Raw genomic sequence first — 18652 nt, 5'->3', positions numbered from 1 at the left:
GAGTATACAACATTTATCGATGTTTGATGAGACCATCTATATATAAACTACTGATGTGTTGGAGTCACAGTCATAGGAAGTACTCACCGGAAGTAACGTCAAGGGCGATCTCCAGCAACGGAAAACCGATGGTGTGAAGAGGATTGGACAGCTAGAAGGAGAAGGAGACAAAGGAAGAGTGTTATCGTTCATTTGTGAGTACTATTGGACAGTGCATTGTACATTGGGGAGAGTGCATTATCCAGCGTATGTTGTGAGCATCTGGTACATAGGCCAGCGGCCCCATTACGGAGCAGAGTTTTGGGTGAGCCGGGAAGTACAAGTACAGGAAGCCGCAAGCAGTCGTGACGGCAACGTTATTCCTCCGGCCCTTCATCTATCAACAACGCCCAACGAAACCCCAGGATAAGTCCTAGTAAACCGTGGTTCTGACCCTATTTCACGTAGAGGGTGTGGAGTGCAGTGGGTGAGTCCTTGTCTTTGCTGTGAGTGTGTACACTTGAAATCTTGCAGTGGTATGCTGTGGTTGTGTTGTCAGTAGCCACCCTGGACTGGATGAGTCGTGGGGGAGACCAGTGACCGTTGAGGCTGGTGAAGCGCCATTTTCATCTATATGCCATTTTGCGACCCCTGCATGGAGACCCAAATGTAACGTCCTGTCTAGACCCTTTCGGAATACCCTGGCTCTGTGGAAGCGGTGGTGAAGAATACACGTAAGCAAGACTGGTGTGAGTAAAAGCCAAAATTATACCTATATGCAAGGAGGAAGTTTTACTGTTGCAAATTAGCTGTGTGGATTTACTTTACCTGTTGTGGAGCCTCTTCAAAGGTTCGCCCCTGTCCAGATCCCTTAAACTGCAAATAGAAGAGAGGAGAGGGAAGCGTTTGGCCCGGTGCGACAGTGTTTAACTTTCCCCGACGCACAGGAAATCCCTGTGGAGGCCTGCGCTACAACGATTTACTACTCCAGGTCTGACAGTTCATCTACTTACTGTATCGCAGTATTTCACCGTAAGCCCACCGCCCAGGAGAAGTATTCTAGGTGAAAAATCCCCGTTGTGAAATACTTACCTTTGTCCATTGCTACGAATCACTAAAGGGAGAATAGAGCCCCAGTTGCCTGTGAAATACCTACCTTTGTCCATTGCTACGAATCACTAAAGTGAGAATAGAGCCCCAGTTGCCTGTGAAGTACCTACCTGTGTTGTCCCCCGCAGTTTGAGTGACCTCTCTCTTGCAGTGCCATTGGAGTTCTGTGTCGCGGGTTGGCGCTCACCTCGGAGTGTGCAGAAGGGGAGGCGCCGCCTGAGCACCCTGTACGAAGAGATCGGAGGAACAAGTCATTTATCAGCCAGTCGTATGGACCCAAGTAACAGGTAGCCACTCTCACCGTATCGATTATTCATTGTGTGTTTCACTCTGCCTTCAGGAGAAAAGAAGGGTGCCACGAGTCATCAAAAGCCCAAAGAGGAAGACTAAGGGTTTTCGAAAGGGACGAAGGAGCTTCGTCCCCCTCTTCCCTCTGTGGACATACTAACCCTCGCCGCATAGTCCTCTCCGGCCCCTTTCTCCTCTTGCTGAACAGAGACGATAATTTTAGATTTACCTCCCCCTCCCTGAATTATTTTAATTAATTTAAATAAAGTTGTTTTAATATTACTTACGCTTGGTCTGTCTGGTCATTGGGGTGGCTTTGGGACCTCCTCGAGGTGGAAACTAGGAAGGGGCGTGACTTGCAACATCTGTGGTCCGCTCCGACCTGTGACACTTGCTATTATAACACATTCTGTCTTCTCACATTTTTAGTTTACCAAATCAAGATTTACCGGGTCTCACATTACTGCAGCAAAGCCAAATCTCAGTTTGGCCAGGAGAACTTCTCAGGCTGAAGACCAGCCCAGCGCAGCAGTGTCTAGTGCCTCTAGACCAAGCACTACAGTCTCTGTAAGTAATGGCATAATCTATATTGTACTCTATGAAGACACGTTTCACGTTCCATTCTATACAAATTATTAAACTATTTTTTAATAACAGAAAACCATATATTAATAAACAAAGTTATATTTTATAAATAGATTTCATATAAATTACTATTCAAAAGTTAAGATAGTGTTACTTTTATTGAAAAAGGGGGCATTAAATTGATAAAAAAATCTCAGACATTTAATGTCACAAAAGATTTCTATTCAACATCATGTTACAAACGATTTCTATTTCAAATAAATGCTGTTCTTCAAACTTAATTCTGAAAAATACCACCTGTCATATTTATGGACTTTTGTATTTTCTCTCCTCATGTTCCTCAACCTAGTTTGTGTCTCCTCTTATGTCATTCAGTTAATCTGTGTCTAGTTAATTTACTCATTTGTCCCTCATTGGTCTGTCTACTTAAATTTTAGTCTGTTCAGTTTGTCTTGGTCTGTGTTACTGCCTTCCTTTGTGTGGGTTAATTAAAGATTATTTACCCTTGATTTTCATCTTTGTGCGCTTTCCCCAACACCATAAGTGTGGCAACCACTGTAATGCAGTTTTATTATCAGCTATTTTCACGTTTTCAACTAATAATGAAGGTTTATGTTCAATAGAATGGTTTCTGAAGGATCATGTAACACTTAAGACTGGAGTAATGATGCTGAAAATTGGTTTTTGCCACCGTATAAATAAATTACATTTCATATTTTTAAACTTTAAATTGTAGTAATGTTCCACAATTTAACTATCTTTTTAGTTTTTAACTATTTTTTATCAAATGCAACCTTGGTGAGCAGAATAGGTTTCTTTTATAAACATTTGGGCCTCAAACTTTGCAACTGTAGTGTATGATTTAATCTAGGACGACTAAGTTATTGTAATGTTCTATTTGCTAAATCTATATTTTACTTCATGATTGTACAGACACCAGATCCTACAGTTCCAACCTCTGTCCCCAGAGCCACTGCAGATGTGTCCAATCCCGCTAAGCCATGCAGGATCGTCTCTGTAAGTAATTTCATATTCTGTTGGTCCAAAAATGTAATTAAATCAGCTTTTACCAGACACTTAATGGAGATGTAAAAAGGCTTACATGCCATGAAAATTGAATATTACTTTTATAACCAGTAGTTCCTTAAAACACATTCATGCTGAAAAAAACAAGCAAACTATTCTCATAATGTCAATTGAGTTTACATGATACTGATTTATTGATGATAAACAGTGTATAGATGTTAACATTCATGTGTCAGAATAAATAGATATTGGTTATAAAGTCTCAGAATTCTTTTTTATTTCATATTCAACAGGATTTCAGGATTATTTTGTTCCTTTTTTTGGATGACTTCCGTGTATAATGTAAAGTTATCAGTTTCATTGTCGTAATAATCATTGTAATACCATGTAATACAATGATGATTTTATGTGAAAGTAATCAGGGATACAAATAAAATTCTTAAAGTGATTTAAAAAGTAAAATGAACTTACTAAACTTAATGTTTTGCCTTTTTTCCATCACAGACTGCTCCTTCTGGGGCATAATTGCAAGGTCCATCTGTAGTTCAACTTCCTCGTTTGTGGTCTGAGACCATACCACCAGAGGATCACAAGTGGATTGGCAAAAGGCTTTTCAAAATTGGATCCAAAGGAAAGCCAGCACTTCGTGATGACCTCCAGCTCTGGTATTACCCCCCCACAACCAGCACTTATTAACAATCAGGCTCCAGCTCCAGACAGATTCTTTTGTCATACTCTTCTGCTGTGGATGCCATACAAGCTGTGGAGGGTTAAGGTTCTCTGTCCCAATCCAGCCTGCGGACAACATCAGCTGACAGGAGGTGGTCTGCACAAAAGGGCACAACAGGTTCTAGACATTGACAGAACATATAATATGGTCACAGAAACCCTTATCTGTACAAAGTGTAGAGCCTCGCATGTGTCCTGGAGTCAGACTGTCCTGCAACAGCTAGATCTGGGCCATCGCTCTGAGTTTCAGGTCATCCTCACGCGGAAGTAAGTACACTTTCATTCCTCATCCAGTTGTTAGCCCATCATCATGTGTGTGTATGTATGCAAATACTTTACAATTAAATAGCTCAAATATATGAATATGTGGATTTTGCTTTTCCTAAGGTACGCCTGTGATATGCGGGTCATCAGGCTCTTGCGTGAGCGTGGCTTAGGCAATAGTCCCACGCGGGTGATAAAGCAGCTGCGTGAAAACCACAGCGAGCAGTGGCTCCATCGTCTGGCCCGGTACACCACCCAATGTGTTGACTTCCTCAATCAACCCGGGGTGATGCCAGTAAATTTCCAGGAGCCCCCAGAGCCTACGGTGGTGCCAAGCTGCAAGTGGTTGCTCACCGTTTACAGCCAAGACATTCTGACCAGGCTGGATGAAATCCATGCCAGAATAACATCCACCTATGGCTCTGTCTTGAAGATGGATTCTACTAAAAAGGTTAGTTGTGGATTTGTTCATTAATGGTGTTTATATACCAGCATGGCACTGTGTCTGTATTTTTCATGGTGTGATGATTGATTTATATTTACAGCATGCTTCATATCATCTCTTATTACAGATCACCAAGAAGCTGGCTGGGACAGCGAGGGGAACGGGACTCTGGCTTACCTCTGTTGGCAACGAGTTTGGTCAGGTGCTCATAAGTGTGCTGACAGCCCAGGAAGGAGCAGGACATGACATGATGGTAGATGGTCTGGTGAAAAGATACCAGCAGGCTGGTGTAAATCCACCTTCTGTGTTGTACGTGGACTGTGGGTGCTGCAGTGAGGTGAGCGAGAGCAAGCTGAAAACCAGGTTTAGGGGCTGGCCAGATCTCATGATACGCTTGGACATCTGGCATTTTATGCGCAGGATTGCCTTGGTGTACAACTGATGCCCATCAGTTGTACCCCATCTTCATGTCACGGCTATCAGCATGCATCTTTGAATGGGATGCAGCTGAAGTCTCTATCCTTCGCAAAGCAAAGAGAGAGCTGTTGATGTCCCAGGGTTGGCCTGCGCTGACAGATGATGTAAACAAGCATCTGACCAGGGAGGAGCTGGCTCTACATTGCCGGAGGAGGACCCGTGGAGAGGAGACTACCATCCTTCTCCTTGAACAACTGCTTACAGAACTCCTGAGCAGCAAGGGAAATGACTCTCTGGGTGTTCCTCTCTTGGATCGAGAAAGGATGGAGCACATCTGGTGTGTCCAAAAGAAGCACATCAAGTGTATCCAAGACCCTCTTGGTGTTGCCCTTTATACTGAGACCCGGAGCCTAACCAAGGGAGGTGTGCTTCTGAAGACTTACAGATGTGCCAGAGGCTCCACTTCTCTTGAATCCTTTCATTTACACCTTAACCGTTTCATCCCAGGTATGTATTTGTCGAACACACACTGCATGTGCAAAGAAAGAACATTTAAGTGTCTGTGTGTTTAACATTGCCTAAAAACTGTTGTCTGTTTACAGGGACCAGTGCAAACAGTCTGAACTTTCAGATTTATTTGTTGGAGGGTCTACACAGGTGGAACCAGGATTGGGAGGCAGATTCCATGTCATCTGAGCCATCAGCTTTACACAGCTACACAGGAGAACTTGTTCACTGTGTAAACAGCAATTATGAATAGCTGTTTGGCAGGAAAGTGGTCCCCACGTTTTGTCCCCCTGCACGATATTTTCTTTCAAGTAAAAGGCCTTTCAGTATAATTGTACAAACGTCTACCTTCATCTCATAAATCACATGTCATTTTGCTGTGGAATCTTTCTTATTAGAAAGTAGCTATTTTTTAGAAAGAATAACTTGATTATTATTAGTAATATTTGGTGACCATTTACTGTACTGAAGGTACTTTGGTTTACTTGATTAGAAAAGTCAAGTTACATGTAGTAACATTTGAGTAATTACATTTGAGTTACATTTGAGTAATTTTATTTGTATGTTTCTCAGTCATCATTGTATTGTATTTCTTTGTTTTGGCCCCACAGTTATAGGTGTATAGCCTTTTTTATCTTTTTCTCCTCTACTATGATCTCCATGTTCTCACACTATTACACTATATGAACTACTACAAAGGCCTTATGTATATGTTGCACAACAATTGTATTTAATTCCTATTTATTGTTTTTATTCCAGGTGAGCTCATTGGAGTGCAGTACCTGTTCCAGCAGATTGGTCAGGCACTGCAGGACATGAACCCAGACTCTGAAGAGACGGCAGAACTCATCGAGGAACTTAATGTGGAGGAGCGAGATGAAGATGAGGGCTTCTGTGATGTCAGCGAGGATCACACAATTGCAGATCCCGAGGATGTTCTGTCACCTCCCTCCTCCACTCTGACACTGGGTTCTTCCACCGTGGTCACCAGCAGTGACACGGCTGTACTGGGTTCCACATCCCCTTCACTGGTCCCTGATCCTACACCTGCTCCTTCATCACCTGGACCCTCGGGGACTGCTGTGCCACCTTTTCCCTCTGAAACATCTGTTTCACCACTTTCCTCAGAGCCAGAGGATGCTGGTCAGGATGATGATGACGATGAAGAGACTGTAAGTGCCACTCCTCTGTATTTCTTTCAAATAAACTACATAAAATTAAAATAAGGATTGATCAACATATACTTCTTGCTACTGCTTTATATCCAGACTTTGCTCAGATTTTAAACTAAAGTCATTATTAGGCAACAAATCAGTTTTTTTAGTTAGTGCTTTGTACTATAAAGATTGTGTTAAACAACAACACATCAATGAAACTAGTTATGGAACTAGGCATTAAACAAATGTGATTATTATTTGTGCTTATCTTAATAGGCTGTTGACTACCAAAATGTCCCGGGATACCAACATGTGGACAAGCTGGCAGAATATCTGGTGGAGCTCCGGGGTCACAAAGCCCTTAGCCTGACCAATCAGGAAGCCAGCACCATAATTGAACTTTGGCAGAACCTGGCTGACCAGGACAAGCAACGGGTGGTGTATGCAGCTAGACACCAGAAGAGACTGCTGAGTGGACGCTTCAGAGTACCAAAGAGGCCCACTAAAACCCCAGGAGTAGAGAGCACCATCAGAAGTGTGCTGGGAGCAAGCAGCGCACCTGCTCAGTGGCCTGACTGTTGCCGTCTGGTGGAAACCATCTTCATCAGGCTTTGCAATACCCACCCAAGCCCCAAGAGAAAAGGCAAGGGAACGCTGTCGAGATGGTCTCTAATCCTCCAGGATTACATGAGGATAAGGCAGCTTGGTGATGGGGGGAACCTCAATGCAGCTGGTGAGGGTTAACCAGAATACCCTGATTCAGTGGTATAACAACAGACAGAAAAAGCAGGAACTGTCTGTGCTGATTCAGGGCATTCAGTTGCCTCAGCCCCTCCCTGAAGCTCAGGAACCTCTCCAGGCTGCCAAACGCCTACGGACTGAGCCAGAACAATCAGGGGAGCAGCACCAGTACAAGCTACCAGAGAGCACAGCAGGTCAGGCAAAACAGAGGCACACCTCTACTGGGCGACCTCCTCTCAGACCCAAGGCACCAACACAGACTCCAATGTTGGTTACTCCATCAGCACCTGGAGCATCAGTGCAGATGGTACCCAATATACTTATACCTGCAGCACCAGGTTTCCAGGGTGTGCCAATGCTTCAGGGTGTGCCAGTGTTCCAGGGCATGCCAATGGCTCAAAGACTGCCAATGGTCCACAATTTTTATTTATTGTAGTGTGTGTGTGTGTGTATATAGTTGTTTAAATATAGTTCACTGTAGTTAATATTTGTGTTGAACATTATTTAATATTTTAATTACTGCTTTTTAAAAACCTATTTAACTTATTTGTGTTTGTATTTAAAACTGTATTTACTGTTTTATTTACCTTTTTAATTTATTGTTTGAAAACTTATTTAATTTAATATTTATTACTGTTCAGTTAGCATTTTTTTTTTTTTTCATTTTATTTCCCTTTTGATTTAAAGTTGTTCTAAAACTTATTTAGAATTTAATTTGTTAAATTTATAATTGTTCTATTGGCATAATTGTAAAAATAAAATAATAATTGGCAAAAGACTGCATTTTTTGTAATTTGCACAGTATTTGCACCGTACACTGAAAAAATAAAACGTGTCTACAAAAAATAGTTTGCATTTGTCATTTGTCACAGACATTTTCCAGCATATTAATATTTTCATCTTTAATTAGAAATGACAGATTTGAATGTTTCTTGAATAAATGTAAGCTAAAAAAATCCTTAATCAGAATAAATATCAATACAACTGCAATAATAATATGCTTAATCAGATTTAATTATGAATACAACAACTACTAAATAACTAATAATAACAAAACACCTTTCCATTCATGTACTTACATTTTCATGACAAAAAAAATCAAACAAAGCACATATATACATTTAATTAACATTGAAACATCATTTATTTAAAGCAATTAACAATATTACAAAAAGTTGTCTTTAGCTGGATTCGAACCCGAGTCGCGGGGAGCACCTGCAATAGGAAACAGTGTAATATAAATGCGCGAATTTAACGCAAGAAGAAACCGGAAGATGTATAACTGAGCGCATGCTAAGGAAGATCGGGCTTTGAACGTCAAATTTCACCCTTTCTTTTCTTCATTTTATCTTTCCCTTCTCTTTTTCTTCCTTCCCTCTTTTCTTCCCTTCTTCCCCCGTCTTTGACGGACTAAGCTACTTTATCTCTGTTCGGTCCTCCTTTAGCCCACGAGCCTCGTTGGCGCAGTTAGGCAGTGTGTCAGTCTCATAATCTGAAGCTTGTGAGTTTGAGCCTCACACGGGGCAGGGTGGTGCTATTTTCTGATAACTGAGAGAGCTTAGACCAGGGGTATCAAACTAAATTCCTTTAGGGCCCGAGCCCTGTAGAGTGTTGTTCCAACCCTTCTCAAACACACAAGGCATGTAGTTTTCAAATGAGCCTGAAGGGCATGATTAGTTGGATCAGGTGTGTTCAATCAGGCTTGAATCTAAACTCTGCAGGTCTCCGGCCTTCCGGGGGCTGAGTTTGACACCCGTGGCTCAGAAAGAAGTGAGTGAGGTTCTCTGTCCCCTTTCGTGTGGGTTTCCCTGTGACTCCTGGGGGCAAAAGGCCACAGCTCCTCTTCAGAGCAGGTGAAATGATGCTTTGTGGAAAACTGTGAGGTTCCAGTTAAATTCCCTGAATCTCATCCAGCGACATTGCGTGTAGGCCCGTGCAATCCTTTTATTTACATTGAAGTCAAAATTCTGCATTCATGCTGGCTAATGCTACACGAAGGCAGTAATATGTAACAGAAATGAGGCGAACCAGACAAATTAAAGAGTCTATCAAAGCGATGTTTGAAACACGAGAGCCGAATTCCTCAGGAAGTCATAAATCAGTTCTAGTGCCACAAGAACCGCAGGTGGGAATTTTCTTGACTCAAAGTTGTCCTGAGGGCAGAAACGTTTGTGATTGGTTCAATCTGACAACCAATCGCAAGAGGGGAGAGAATTGTAGAGGCGGGGCCACCATTTCCAATCTCAACCGTCAAAAAATCCCTCCGCGGTGTGACCCCCCTGCTTTGATCATAGTATCATAGTATAATAAGTAAGATGCGCATTTTCAAACCGAACGGTTCATCGGACCATTTTTCCTGCCGACCAAAATGTCGTTATTTTCAGATGAGCGCGCTCATAATGTAAGAGATGCCGGCGCGACCACAACATTGCCCAACATCAAATTTCAAACGTAATGCAAGTGGAACGAAACTGCTCGTTATTGTGTGGGTGAAGGACCATTTATCAGTTTGGACCAGTGCAGCGCGAGCCGATCGTGATCATGCGACAACTGTCACTACACAGCGCTAAGAGATCCAGTAAAGAAAGCATTTGAATTCCCCACAGAAGTAATGACATCGCTGCGGGATCTAGTGAGAAACATTCTCATTTCTCCGTTATTAATGGATCAATAAAGCTTAAGTAACATTACACCCGTTTTATTTTGACATTGTGAATACAATTGCTGCCCTCAAATGTTAATCTGAACTAAAAATAAAACTTTAACTACTACACTATTACATTTCATTTTTTCCAATGAGCTTTTTTTGTTTTATATGCTCGATGCTAAATTTAAATTTGTATTTATAAATTTGGTTAAATTTATAAATTTGGCTTTTCTTCATGACTGTTTAGTCTCATCTGGTCCCAGGGCAGAGACCATTATTTTCCACAATTTTGTCTCAGGGCAGGTGAATCCCTCCTGGTCTCAGGGCAGAAGTCATATTTTTCTCTTCTCAGGGCAATATAGTTGGACAAAAGGTAGTCTACTGTCTTTTCTGGTCTCAGGGCAGATGTGGTCTGAGGGCAGGACGGTGAATCTCTCTCCTGGTCTCAGGGCAGATGTGGTCTGAGGGCAGGACGGTGAATCTCTCCTGGTCTCAGGGCAGATGTGGTCTGAGGGCAGGACGGTGAATCCCTCCTGGTTTCAGGGCAGAAGTGGTCTGAGGGCAGGACGGTGAATCCCTCCTGGTTTCAGGGCAGAAGTGGTCTGAGGGCAGGACGGTGAATCCCTCCTGGTCTCAGGGCAGAAGTGGTCTGAGGGCAGGACGGTGAATCCCTCCTGGTCTCAGGGCAGATGTGGTCTGAGGGCAGGACGGTGAATCCCTCCTGGTCTCAGGGCAGAAGTGGTCTGAGGGCAGGACGGTGAATCCCTCCTGGTCTCAGGGCAGATGTGGTCTGAGGGCAGGACGGTGAATCTCTCCTGGTCTCAGGGCAGAAGTGGTCTGAGGGCAGGACGGTGAATCCCTCCTGGTCTCAGGGCAGAAGTGGTCTGAGGGCAGGACGGTGAATCTCTCCTGGTCTCAGGGCAGAAGTGGTCTGAGGGCAGGACGGTGAATCTCTCCTGGTCTCAGGGCAGAAGTGGTCTGAGGGCAGGATGGTGAATCCCTCCTGGTCTCAGGGCAGATGTGGTCTCTGAGGGCAGGACGGTGAATCCCTCCTGGTCTCAGGGCAGATGTGGTCTGAGGGCAGGACGGTGAATCTCTCCTGGTCTCAGGTCTGCACTGATCCCAGGCTACCCTGCCCTGGCTTAGAATTAGTTTGAGGCCAGTGTCTTTTCCTCCATTTAAGTTTTGCCTCAGGGATGTAAGTATCATAGTTATAGGTATTCATAAGTATCCAATTTAATGCTTCAGCAGAAATACATGTTTTTAATTTTTGTCTTTTTGTCTTTGCCTGTAAAGGAAAACTTAACCAAGCCAAATGAACAGTAAGTTATTAAAAATTATTTTTTCCTAATCTATGTTACTCATTGACATACATAATGATATAATTTGCATACATCCGACCAGTTAGAGCATATTCCGGTACTTTTTTTAGCTGGTGTTTTTAGAACGATTAGACACATGGGCAACACAATGTCCGAGTACTTGCAATATTGTTTTTATGTAATAGGCCCATGATGAGGCTGTAGCCTACCAAAATTTTGTGAAATAATGAGAAGTGCTGGCGCTGCTGTAACATAAAACATAATTGGCATGGCATTCAACACAACTAGGCTATTTATAAATTGTATAATATGTGGCCCCCACTTGCCTCAACATAGTACATGTGTCTAAAACTTTTGCCCATATGCTCTAGTTGCCTGTTTCAGCCTAGTGTGACATCACTAACTCACAGATAAGCACTTGAAACAGAGCGCTGTTAGACTGTGTATTTTGATGGTTATCACCAAAACAACTTGTGAAACCAACACATTCAGAAGTCGGCAAAAAAGTCGCTAGTAAATAAATGTGAATTTTATAAAAAGATTATAAAAATCGGGGGGAAAAAAAGAATTCGCCTAATTTCCAACACTACTTTAAAGTAGTTTGGTATGCTACATGTAATAGCTGATTGGATTACATTTGTGCCTGTTAGCCTAAGTAAGGAGACTTATTTTGGGACTTTTATTTTCTTCACCCATGCAGACTTAGAAACACTGAAGTCCCAAGGACTTCATAGTGAAGATGTTCTTGGGAGAATTGGGCCTTTCAAAATCTTTTTGGGTAGTTTGGAGGCCCTTTTAGGCCCATTTGAACTTCCAGATGAGGTAATTTTCTATTTCTTTAAAAAAATAGTTGACTCTATTGTGATTTATTGCAGTTCCCCAGGTAATGGATGCCTTATTTTACATCATGAGCAGGGTAACTCATACCTTTTTACTAGGGGTGTAACGATACGCGTATTCGTATTGAACCGTTCGGTACGACGCTTTCGGTTCGGTACGCGGTACGCATTATGTATACCGAACGGTTCGTTGGAGTAATTAATTATATTTGAAAAAAAAAAAAAAAGAGAGAGAGAGAAATATAATGATATGCGTTCAACAAGGTAGCCCAATAACCCAAACAACGTAACAGGCAACGCCCCTGACACTCCCGAAGAAGAAAAAAACACCATCTTATATGTTTATGTTAGGCTACTCAGCAGGCGCTCGCTCACTCAGTACGCGCTGAAGGCTCGTTGCAAAATGGCCAATGCGTTTAACAGACTAGAAAAAGAAGATCCTCCAGTAACCAACAGGTCTGGTGTTTGGGTGCACTTTGGATTCCCTTTAAGCTATAATGGTGATGGCAAGAGAGTGGTGGATAAAAAAACAACGGTATGTCGCATCTGCAACATGACAGGGTACACCAGCGGGAATAAAAAAAAAAAAAAAAAAAACACCAGCGGGAATATCTGGGATATATGCGTCAGTACTATCTGGGAAAAGACGAAAAAAAGGAGAAACATGCACGCAGCAAACTATCCCTGCAGCATTTAGAAACTATAGCTTACAGGGAATCCAACCCAAACACCAGACCTGTTGGTTATTTTAGGATCTTATATTTCTGGTCTGTTAAAGGCATTCGACATTTTGCAACGAGCCTTCAGCGCGTGCTGAGTGAGCGAGCGCCTTAGGGGCCGTTCACATATCGTGCCTAAAAACGCATGGAAAACGCTAAGCGCGTCTTTCTCCTCCTTTCCAAAGCGCTTGGGCAGAAGCGCTCATGAGGCGTCTGTCTTTGCTAAGCAACAATGACGTGCTCTCTCCATGAGATGCGGAAATTTCAGCGAAGGATAAATGGATTTGCAGCTCTAAAAATCGCTTGCAGTAGCTCTGCTACTAAATTTATTTCAAAATTGCAATCCATATACAACTATGATCAGCTGATCCTTCATCTTGGCTGAGCTCTCAACGTTGTTACGGGAAAGGATGAAGCTGATTGGTTAGTTCTTGTCACATGACCCGCGGTGCGCTTGCGGCATTCTGAAAAGTTGAGATGTTTTTACATTTTGCTGTATCTAAAACGTATCGAACCGAACCGAACCGAACCGTGACATCAGTGTATCGTATCGAACCGAACCGTGAATTTTGTGAACCGTTACACCCCTACTTTTTACTAAACACTCACTCACTCACTGACATACATACATACAATTCAAATATAGATTTAACATGATTTAATGACTTAAACCATTTCTCTCCCTCGTTTAGAGCCAGCCTGGGACAGAGGCAATTAAAAGTCAGGCTATGCGCCTGATTTTGGAGGGCAGCTCCAGGGCCAGGAGTACTTATTTCTTAAAAGTAAGAGTTATTTAAATGTTTAAAGTTATTGTTCAGTGCTGCTGAACACATTAGGTGTCAAGTTTATTTATGTTTGTTCATGAATGTTTTCTTTTTTTCCTGTCAGAAAACCATTCTTAAAGGAGCCAGTGCCATCTTCGGGCCCTACTTGCTGGGAGAGTGCCACTGGACCCTCTTTGTAGGTTGCTGTTAGGTTATGCAGAGACTATTATTCGCTAAATAGCATCACACTAGTCATTGTTGCTGTTGTGTCATCCTCATTTGTGTTGTTTGAGCTGTTAGTGCTTCACATTTTAAAATAATTTCAATCATTTTCAACACAGATTGGTTGTAATTCTCCTTCAAACCTTTCTCATATGTTTTCCCATCTTTTGTATAGCATTGCAACTTGAAAGAGGGAACGATTACCTACATCGACTCCTTGGGGGAGCAACCACAGCATTGCTTCCAAAAATAATGGATAATTGGAGGTACAAGGTTTTTGTATTGCTCTATAAAATGAGATGAAAATTCAGCAGAGATCTCCTTCACAATTATTTTCTCTAATCTTTCAGCTTATTTGCTGCTAGCAGAGGCTTCCAAGGGCCCTGGAAGATGATGAAGAGGGACCATGACTTACAAAACGACTCTTTGTCATGTGGGGTGTTCTCACTAATGGTACAGTTTGGGTCGTTTTCTGCATAATGTTTCTGTTTTCTTTTGAAAATATAAATATTTTAAATTTTCACTTTATAGCAATTTTGAATGAAAGTTTCAGATCAAATATTAATGGATTTTTGACATGGACACAGTACTACCTTCAGCACACGATACAGGAGTCATGATCATATAATTATTAAATGAGCACCATAATCTTGTAATATAGTCCAATTTTTTTTTATTTTTACTACAATTTGTTGTTCACATTTATTATAAGTTACATTATTTCATTAAATAAAATAGACTTTCTGTTGCTCTTTTAGTTTGCAGAAATGATCCTCCAGGGACAACAAGGGCACCTCCAATGCCTCCCTATCGCTCAAGAGCGGGAGAGACTTGGGACTTTGTTGTTCAACTCCCTTGGTAAGTAGTAGACATATGTATGGTATGGGTGCTCCTTATTGAGCTCTGCTGGCTACTTGTAGCTGCCAGCATTAAGTTTAACTTACTGATGATTTGGAGTGGTAGGATTAACTTGTAAATTCGGAGTATGTCATACTTCCGAGTACATTGTTACTACATCATTTCAAGCATAAAATACGACATTAAGTTTATGTTCAAAATCAGATGCTATTTATTTACGATCTTTCTTAGAAGGATGAAGTGAATACACTGTCTTGGTTCTATGCACATTGAAATAAGCATGCAGAATGCATCATTATTTTCATGATTATTATTTGGTTTTTGAAACATTATAATAACATTAAAATGACATTAAGAAACATGTTCATTTCTTTTATATACGAAGACTCTAAGAAGAAAAAAGGCAAGGGTTAATGATCAAAATATACATACTGTTTCTCAACACATTGTATACTTAACTCAATGTTTTTTTCTCTTTTCTAGGGACAAATCACCAAATCTAAAAATACAGGTAAGAACAGCAACAGACTAGGACTAATTTTAGGTGTATTGAGATTCTAGGCAAGTCTGTTTGGTAAGTAGGGCTGATGTATGTAGACAAGCTACAACCAAACCTAGTATAATTGTTAAAGGGGGGGGGGTGAAATGCTATTTCATGCATACTGAGTTTTTTACATTGTTAAAGAGTTGGATTCCCATGCTAAACATGGACAAAGTTTCAAAAATTAAGTTGTACGTTTGAAGGAGTATTTTTGTTCCAAAAATACTCCTTGGGCCCTTGGGCCCTTGTTCCAAAAATACTCCTTCCAGTTTGTCACAAGTTTCGGAAAGTTTTTTTTCGAGTATGACTCTGTGTGACATTAGATGGAGCGGAATTTCCTTATATGGGTCCTTAGGGCACTTCTCCCGGAAGAGCGCGCGCTCCCGTATAGCAGAGCACAGACATTCACTGATCAGAGCGAGGTCGTCGCGAAATTTCACAAAAGAAGTGTGTTTTTGGTTGCCAGGGCAAGACAACCCTGCACAGATTACCAAAAAAAAAAACTGCAATAAAGGGACCAGTGGATGGAGTTTATTTTTACAGAGCATCAACGGAGTTGTGCAAGTGTTTTTGTTTGTTCCCTGCATTTCGAAGATGGCCCAGTTTGACGCCGGATTTGCACATCGTTTATTTCTTAAGGATAATGCAGTCCCAACGAAAAAGGGTCACGATCGTGTGTTGGAACCGCATGCGGTGAGTAAAACTGCTTCAAATATCTCTGTGTTGTTAACTTAGCTATCGGCGCGTAAGCACATCAAGTAAACAACATGCAATGTTGTCATCAAACTGCACTTTCCACATGTACAACTTAAAAAAAAAAAAAAAAAAAAAGACGACATAAAGTGGAACTTAGTCATTTTCCAAAACCGCTAAGCAAATATATACAGTTTCAGTACATACCACATAGGGCTGTGCAAAAAATCAAATGCGATTTTCATGCACCTCTCATCAGTAAAGACGCTCCTGTAATTAGAAGCATATCTCCAGCATGTGCGTTCAGATCAGGGTTGCCAGGTTTTCACATCAACCTGCCCAGTTGCTTCTTAAAACTAGTCCAAAACTAGCCCAATCGCGTTTCCGGGAGGTTTACCGATAAAAATTGCTTCCCGGGGTTAAAATATAAATTTTTGGGAAGGGTTTCCCTGGTAAAATTAGCATTTTAGCGGCTAAATATCACATTGTTGGTATTGGGATTGCTTCAAACCGCGGACATGAAAAACAACCGCACACTTGGCAACACTGGTTGCGTATATTTTAACCCCGGGAAACAATGTTTTATCGGGGAACCTTCTGGAAGCGGGATTGGGCTAGTTTTGAGAAGCAACTGGGCAGGATTTGTTGTGAAAACCTGGCAACCCTGATCTGAACACACGTGCTGGAGATATACTTCTCATTACAGGAGCGTCTCTACTGATGAGATGTACATGAAAATCGCATTCAATTTTTTCAGCCCTAAATTCAGCCTCTGGATCTGATTCTGGATCATAAATATACGCTGAATCTGACTGTTAGCCATGGTTTGTTTTCTGATGTTTTTTTCTCACGGTAAAGTCACAGCTTCCAAACGCTCTCAACGCAAAAGCTTACTGGCGCTCGTGATTCTTTAGCTCCGCCCACACGTCACGCCTCCAGGCACTCATGTTTTTCCGGGAAAAATTGGTACAGACTATCTTTCTCTTATGAATATAATAAAACTAAAGACTTTTTGGAGTTATGAAGGATGCAGTACTACTCTATAGGTACTCAAGATTAACAGGATATTGAGTGAAAACGAGCATTTCACCCCCCCCCCCCCCCTCCTAATGTTAAGTAAATTTGTACCAATGTTCTTCCAAGACGGGTTCTGCTCTTGATTAGCTCAGGTACACACTAGGGCTGCAACTAACGATTATTTTCATAATCGATTAATCGGACGATTATTTTTTCGATTAATCGATTAATCGGATACAGTTTTTTTTTTTTATTCAGTTTGATTTTTTTTGTTTATTATAACTAAATAAAACCCTAAATCAGGGAATTTATGTATAAAAGTGTACTTTAAAAAGTGCAAAAGCCACACATTGAGTTTTACTAATATAATCTTTAATTTTTACATTTTAAAACTTTAAACACAAAAGTTTGTCCAGTTTTTAAACAATAAAACTTCTTTAAATATCCAAAATATAAATAAACAAAACAAAATATTGAGTTGTGCTGCTCATATAAACTTCACATTATGAAATTAGGACACAAAGATGTTTGTAATAATATATTAAGCAGCGTATTTTGTTGAAATATCAAAATTATAAATAATAAACAAACAAACATTACTGTTTGATACAGAGGTAGAATGCAGAAGAAGAGGAAAACTGTCACTGTTCAGTGTTGTTCATAAGAACATGTTTCTTATTCACTCTTCCAAAACTTTGAATTGGAATGCAAAAATGTCAGCATGTCCACATGCTCCGGGCTGAGGCTAGCTCTCTTTTTGGAAGCTATGTTACCTGCAGCGGAAAACAGATGCTCAGATGGTGTTGAGGAGCTTGGGATACACAAGTAGGATTTAGCTAATTTTGCCAAAGTGGGATATTTATCTTTATTATCTCTCCACCAATCCAAAGGATTTTCTTCCTTGGCTAGGGGCCTCTCACCAAAGTAAGCCAGGACTTCATTTCTTATTTGAGTGTTGAGGTCCTCCTCAGCTTTCTCCTCTCTGCTCTCTTCATCACCGCTGCCTCCAGACTCAAGGAGTGAGTCAAGCAAAGATGTTGAAGGTTCAGCTGCAGTTCTTATGGTTGAGGTGGTAATTTGCTGTTGCACCATCTCCCTTCTTGCTGCAAGTGCTTTAGCTTGCACTTTAGCTTGAACAGTTATAATTTGCTCAGGTGACAGAAATTTCAGTCTTCTGAACCTTGGGTCCAGAGCAGAGGAGAGAACCACAGGATTATCTACCTGATCAAAGAGTGTTTCCTTCCATCTGTTTTGAAGCTGCTCAACTGCTGTGACTTGGAAGGACTTCACTGAAGCTGAATCGTAGGCAGCACCTTCAGTGGACTTCAAGAGCCCATTCACAAGTGGAGGCAATGAAGAGACTGTTATATATTCCTGCCCACTCATAAAAACAGTGGCACATTCAAATGGCTTAAGAGCAGTGCAAAGCTCTTCAAGCAGACTCCACTGGTCTGGTTTCAAGTCAAGATAGCGTTTGTCTCTGTGAGTGAGGGATGGGTCAGATAGAGTTGCGGTTAAAGGCCACCTCTGTTCAATCATTCTGTTAATCATGTAGAATGTACTGTTCCATCTAGTACTTACATCCTGAACAAGCTTATGCTCAGGTGTGCACATTTGTTTCTGTTTGTCTTTCAGCTTGCTGCAGGCTTGCTCACTTTTTTTGAAATGCTCCACAAGACATCTTGCAGCTCCAACAGCTCTTTGAATGCCTGTGTTCTTTAATGCAGCATTAATCACCAACTGCAAGGTGTGGCCAGTGCAGCATATACTGCTCCACCCATG

General features: G+C 41.4%; 2 protein-coding genes and 1 long non-coding RNA gene across 3 annotated transcripts; all 3 read left to right on the top strand.

Annotated features, from left to right (window-relative positions):
• Window positions 1-1307: 1307 nt before the first annotated feature.
• LOC127971342 (uncharacterized) lies at window positions 1308-2979 on the top strand. The gene is made up of 3 exons (XR_008156791.1): window positions 1308-1376; window positions 1807-1944; window positions 2896-2979. It is a non-coding gene; the product is annotated as an uncharacterized LOC127971342 (long non-coding RNA).
• A 650-nt stretch (window positions 2980-3629) lies between these two features.
• Window positions 3630-4868, top strand: LOC127970647 (uncharacterized). The gene is made up of 3 exons (XM_052573317.1): window positions 3630-3984; window positions 4105-4432; window positions 4554-4868. The coding sequence occupies exons 1-3, from the start codon at window positions 3638-3640 to the stop codon at window positions 4866-4868; spliced, it is 990 nt and encodes a 329-aa protein (XP_052429277.1). The 5' UTR covers window positions 3630-3637.
• Window positions 4869-5802: 934 nt separating this feature from the next.
• On the top strand, window positions 5803-7251 carry LOC127970642 (uncharacterized). Its single transcript, XM_052573309.1, has 2 exons — window positions 5803-6522; window positions 6784-7251. Exons 1-2 carry the CDS (start codon window positions 6166-6168, stop codon window positions 7249-7251), a joined length of 825 nt encoding a protein of 274 aa, XP_052429269.1. The 5' UTR covers window positions 5803-6165.
• The last annotated feature ends 11401 nt before the right edge of the window (window positions 7252-18652 follow it).

Source organism: Carassius gibelio, chromosome A4, assembly GCF_023724105.1.
Source record: "Carassius gibelio isolate Cgi1373 ecotype wild population from Czech Republic chromosome A4, carGib1.2-hapl.c, whole genome shotgun sequence".
In the NCBI taxonomy this organism is placed as follows: domain Eukaryota; kingdom Metazoa; phylum Chordata; class Actinopteri; order Cypriniformes; family Cyprinidae; genus Carassius; species Carassius gibelio.
This window is presented reverse-complemented; position numbering and strand designations above follow the sequence as displayed.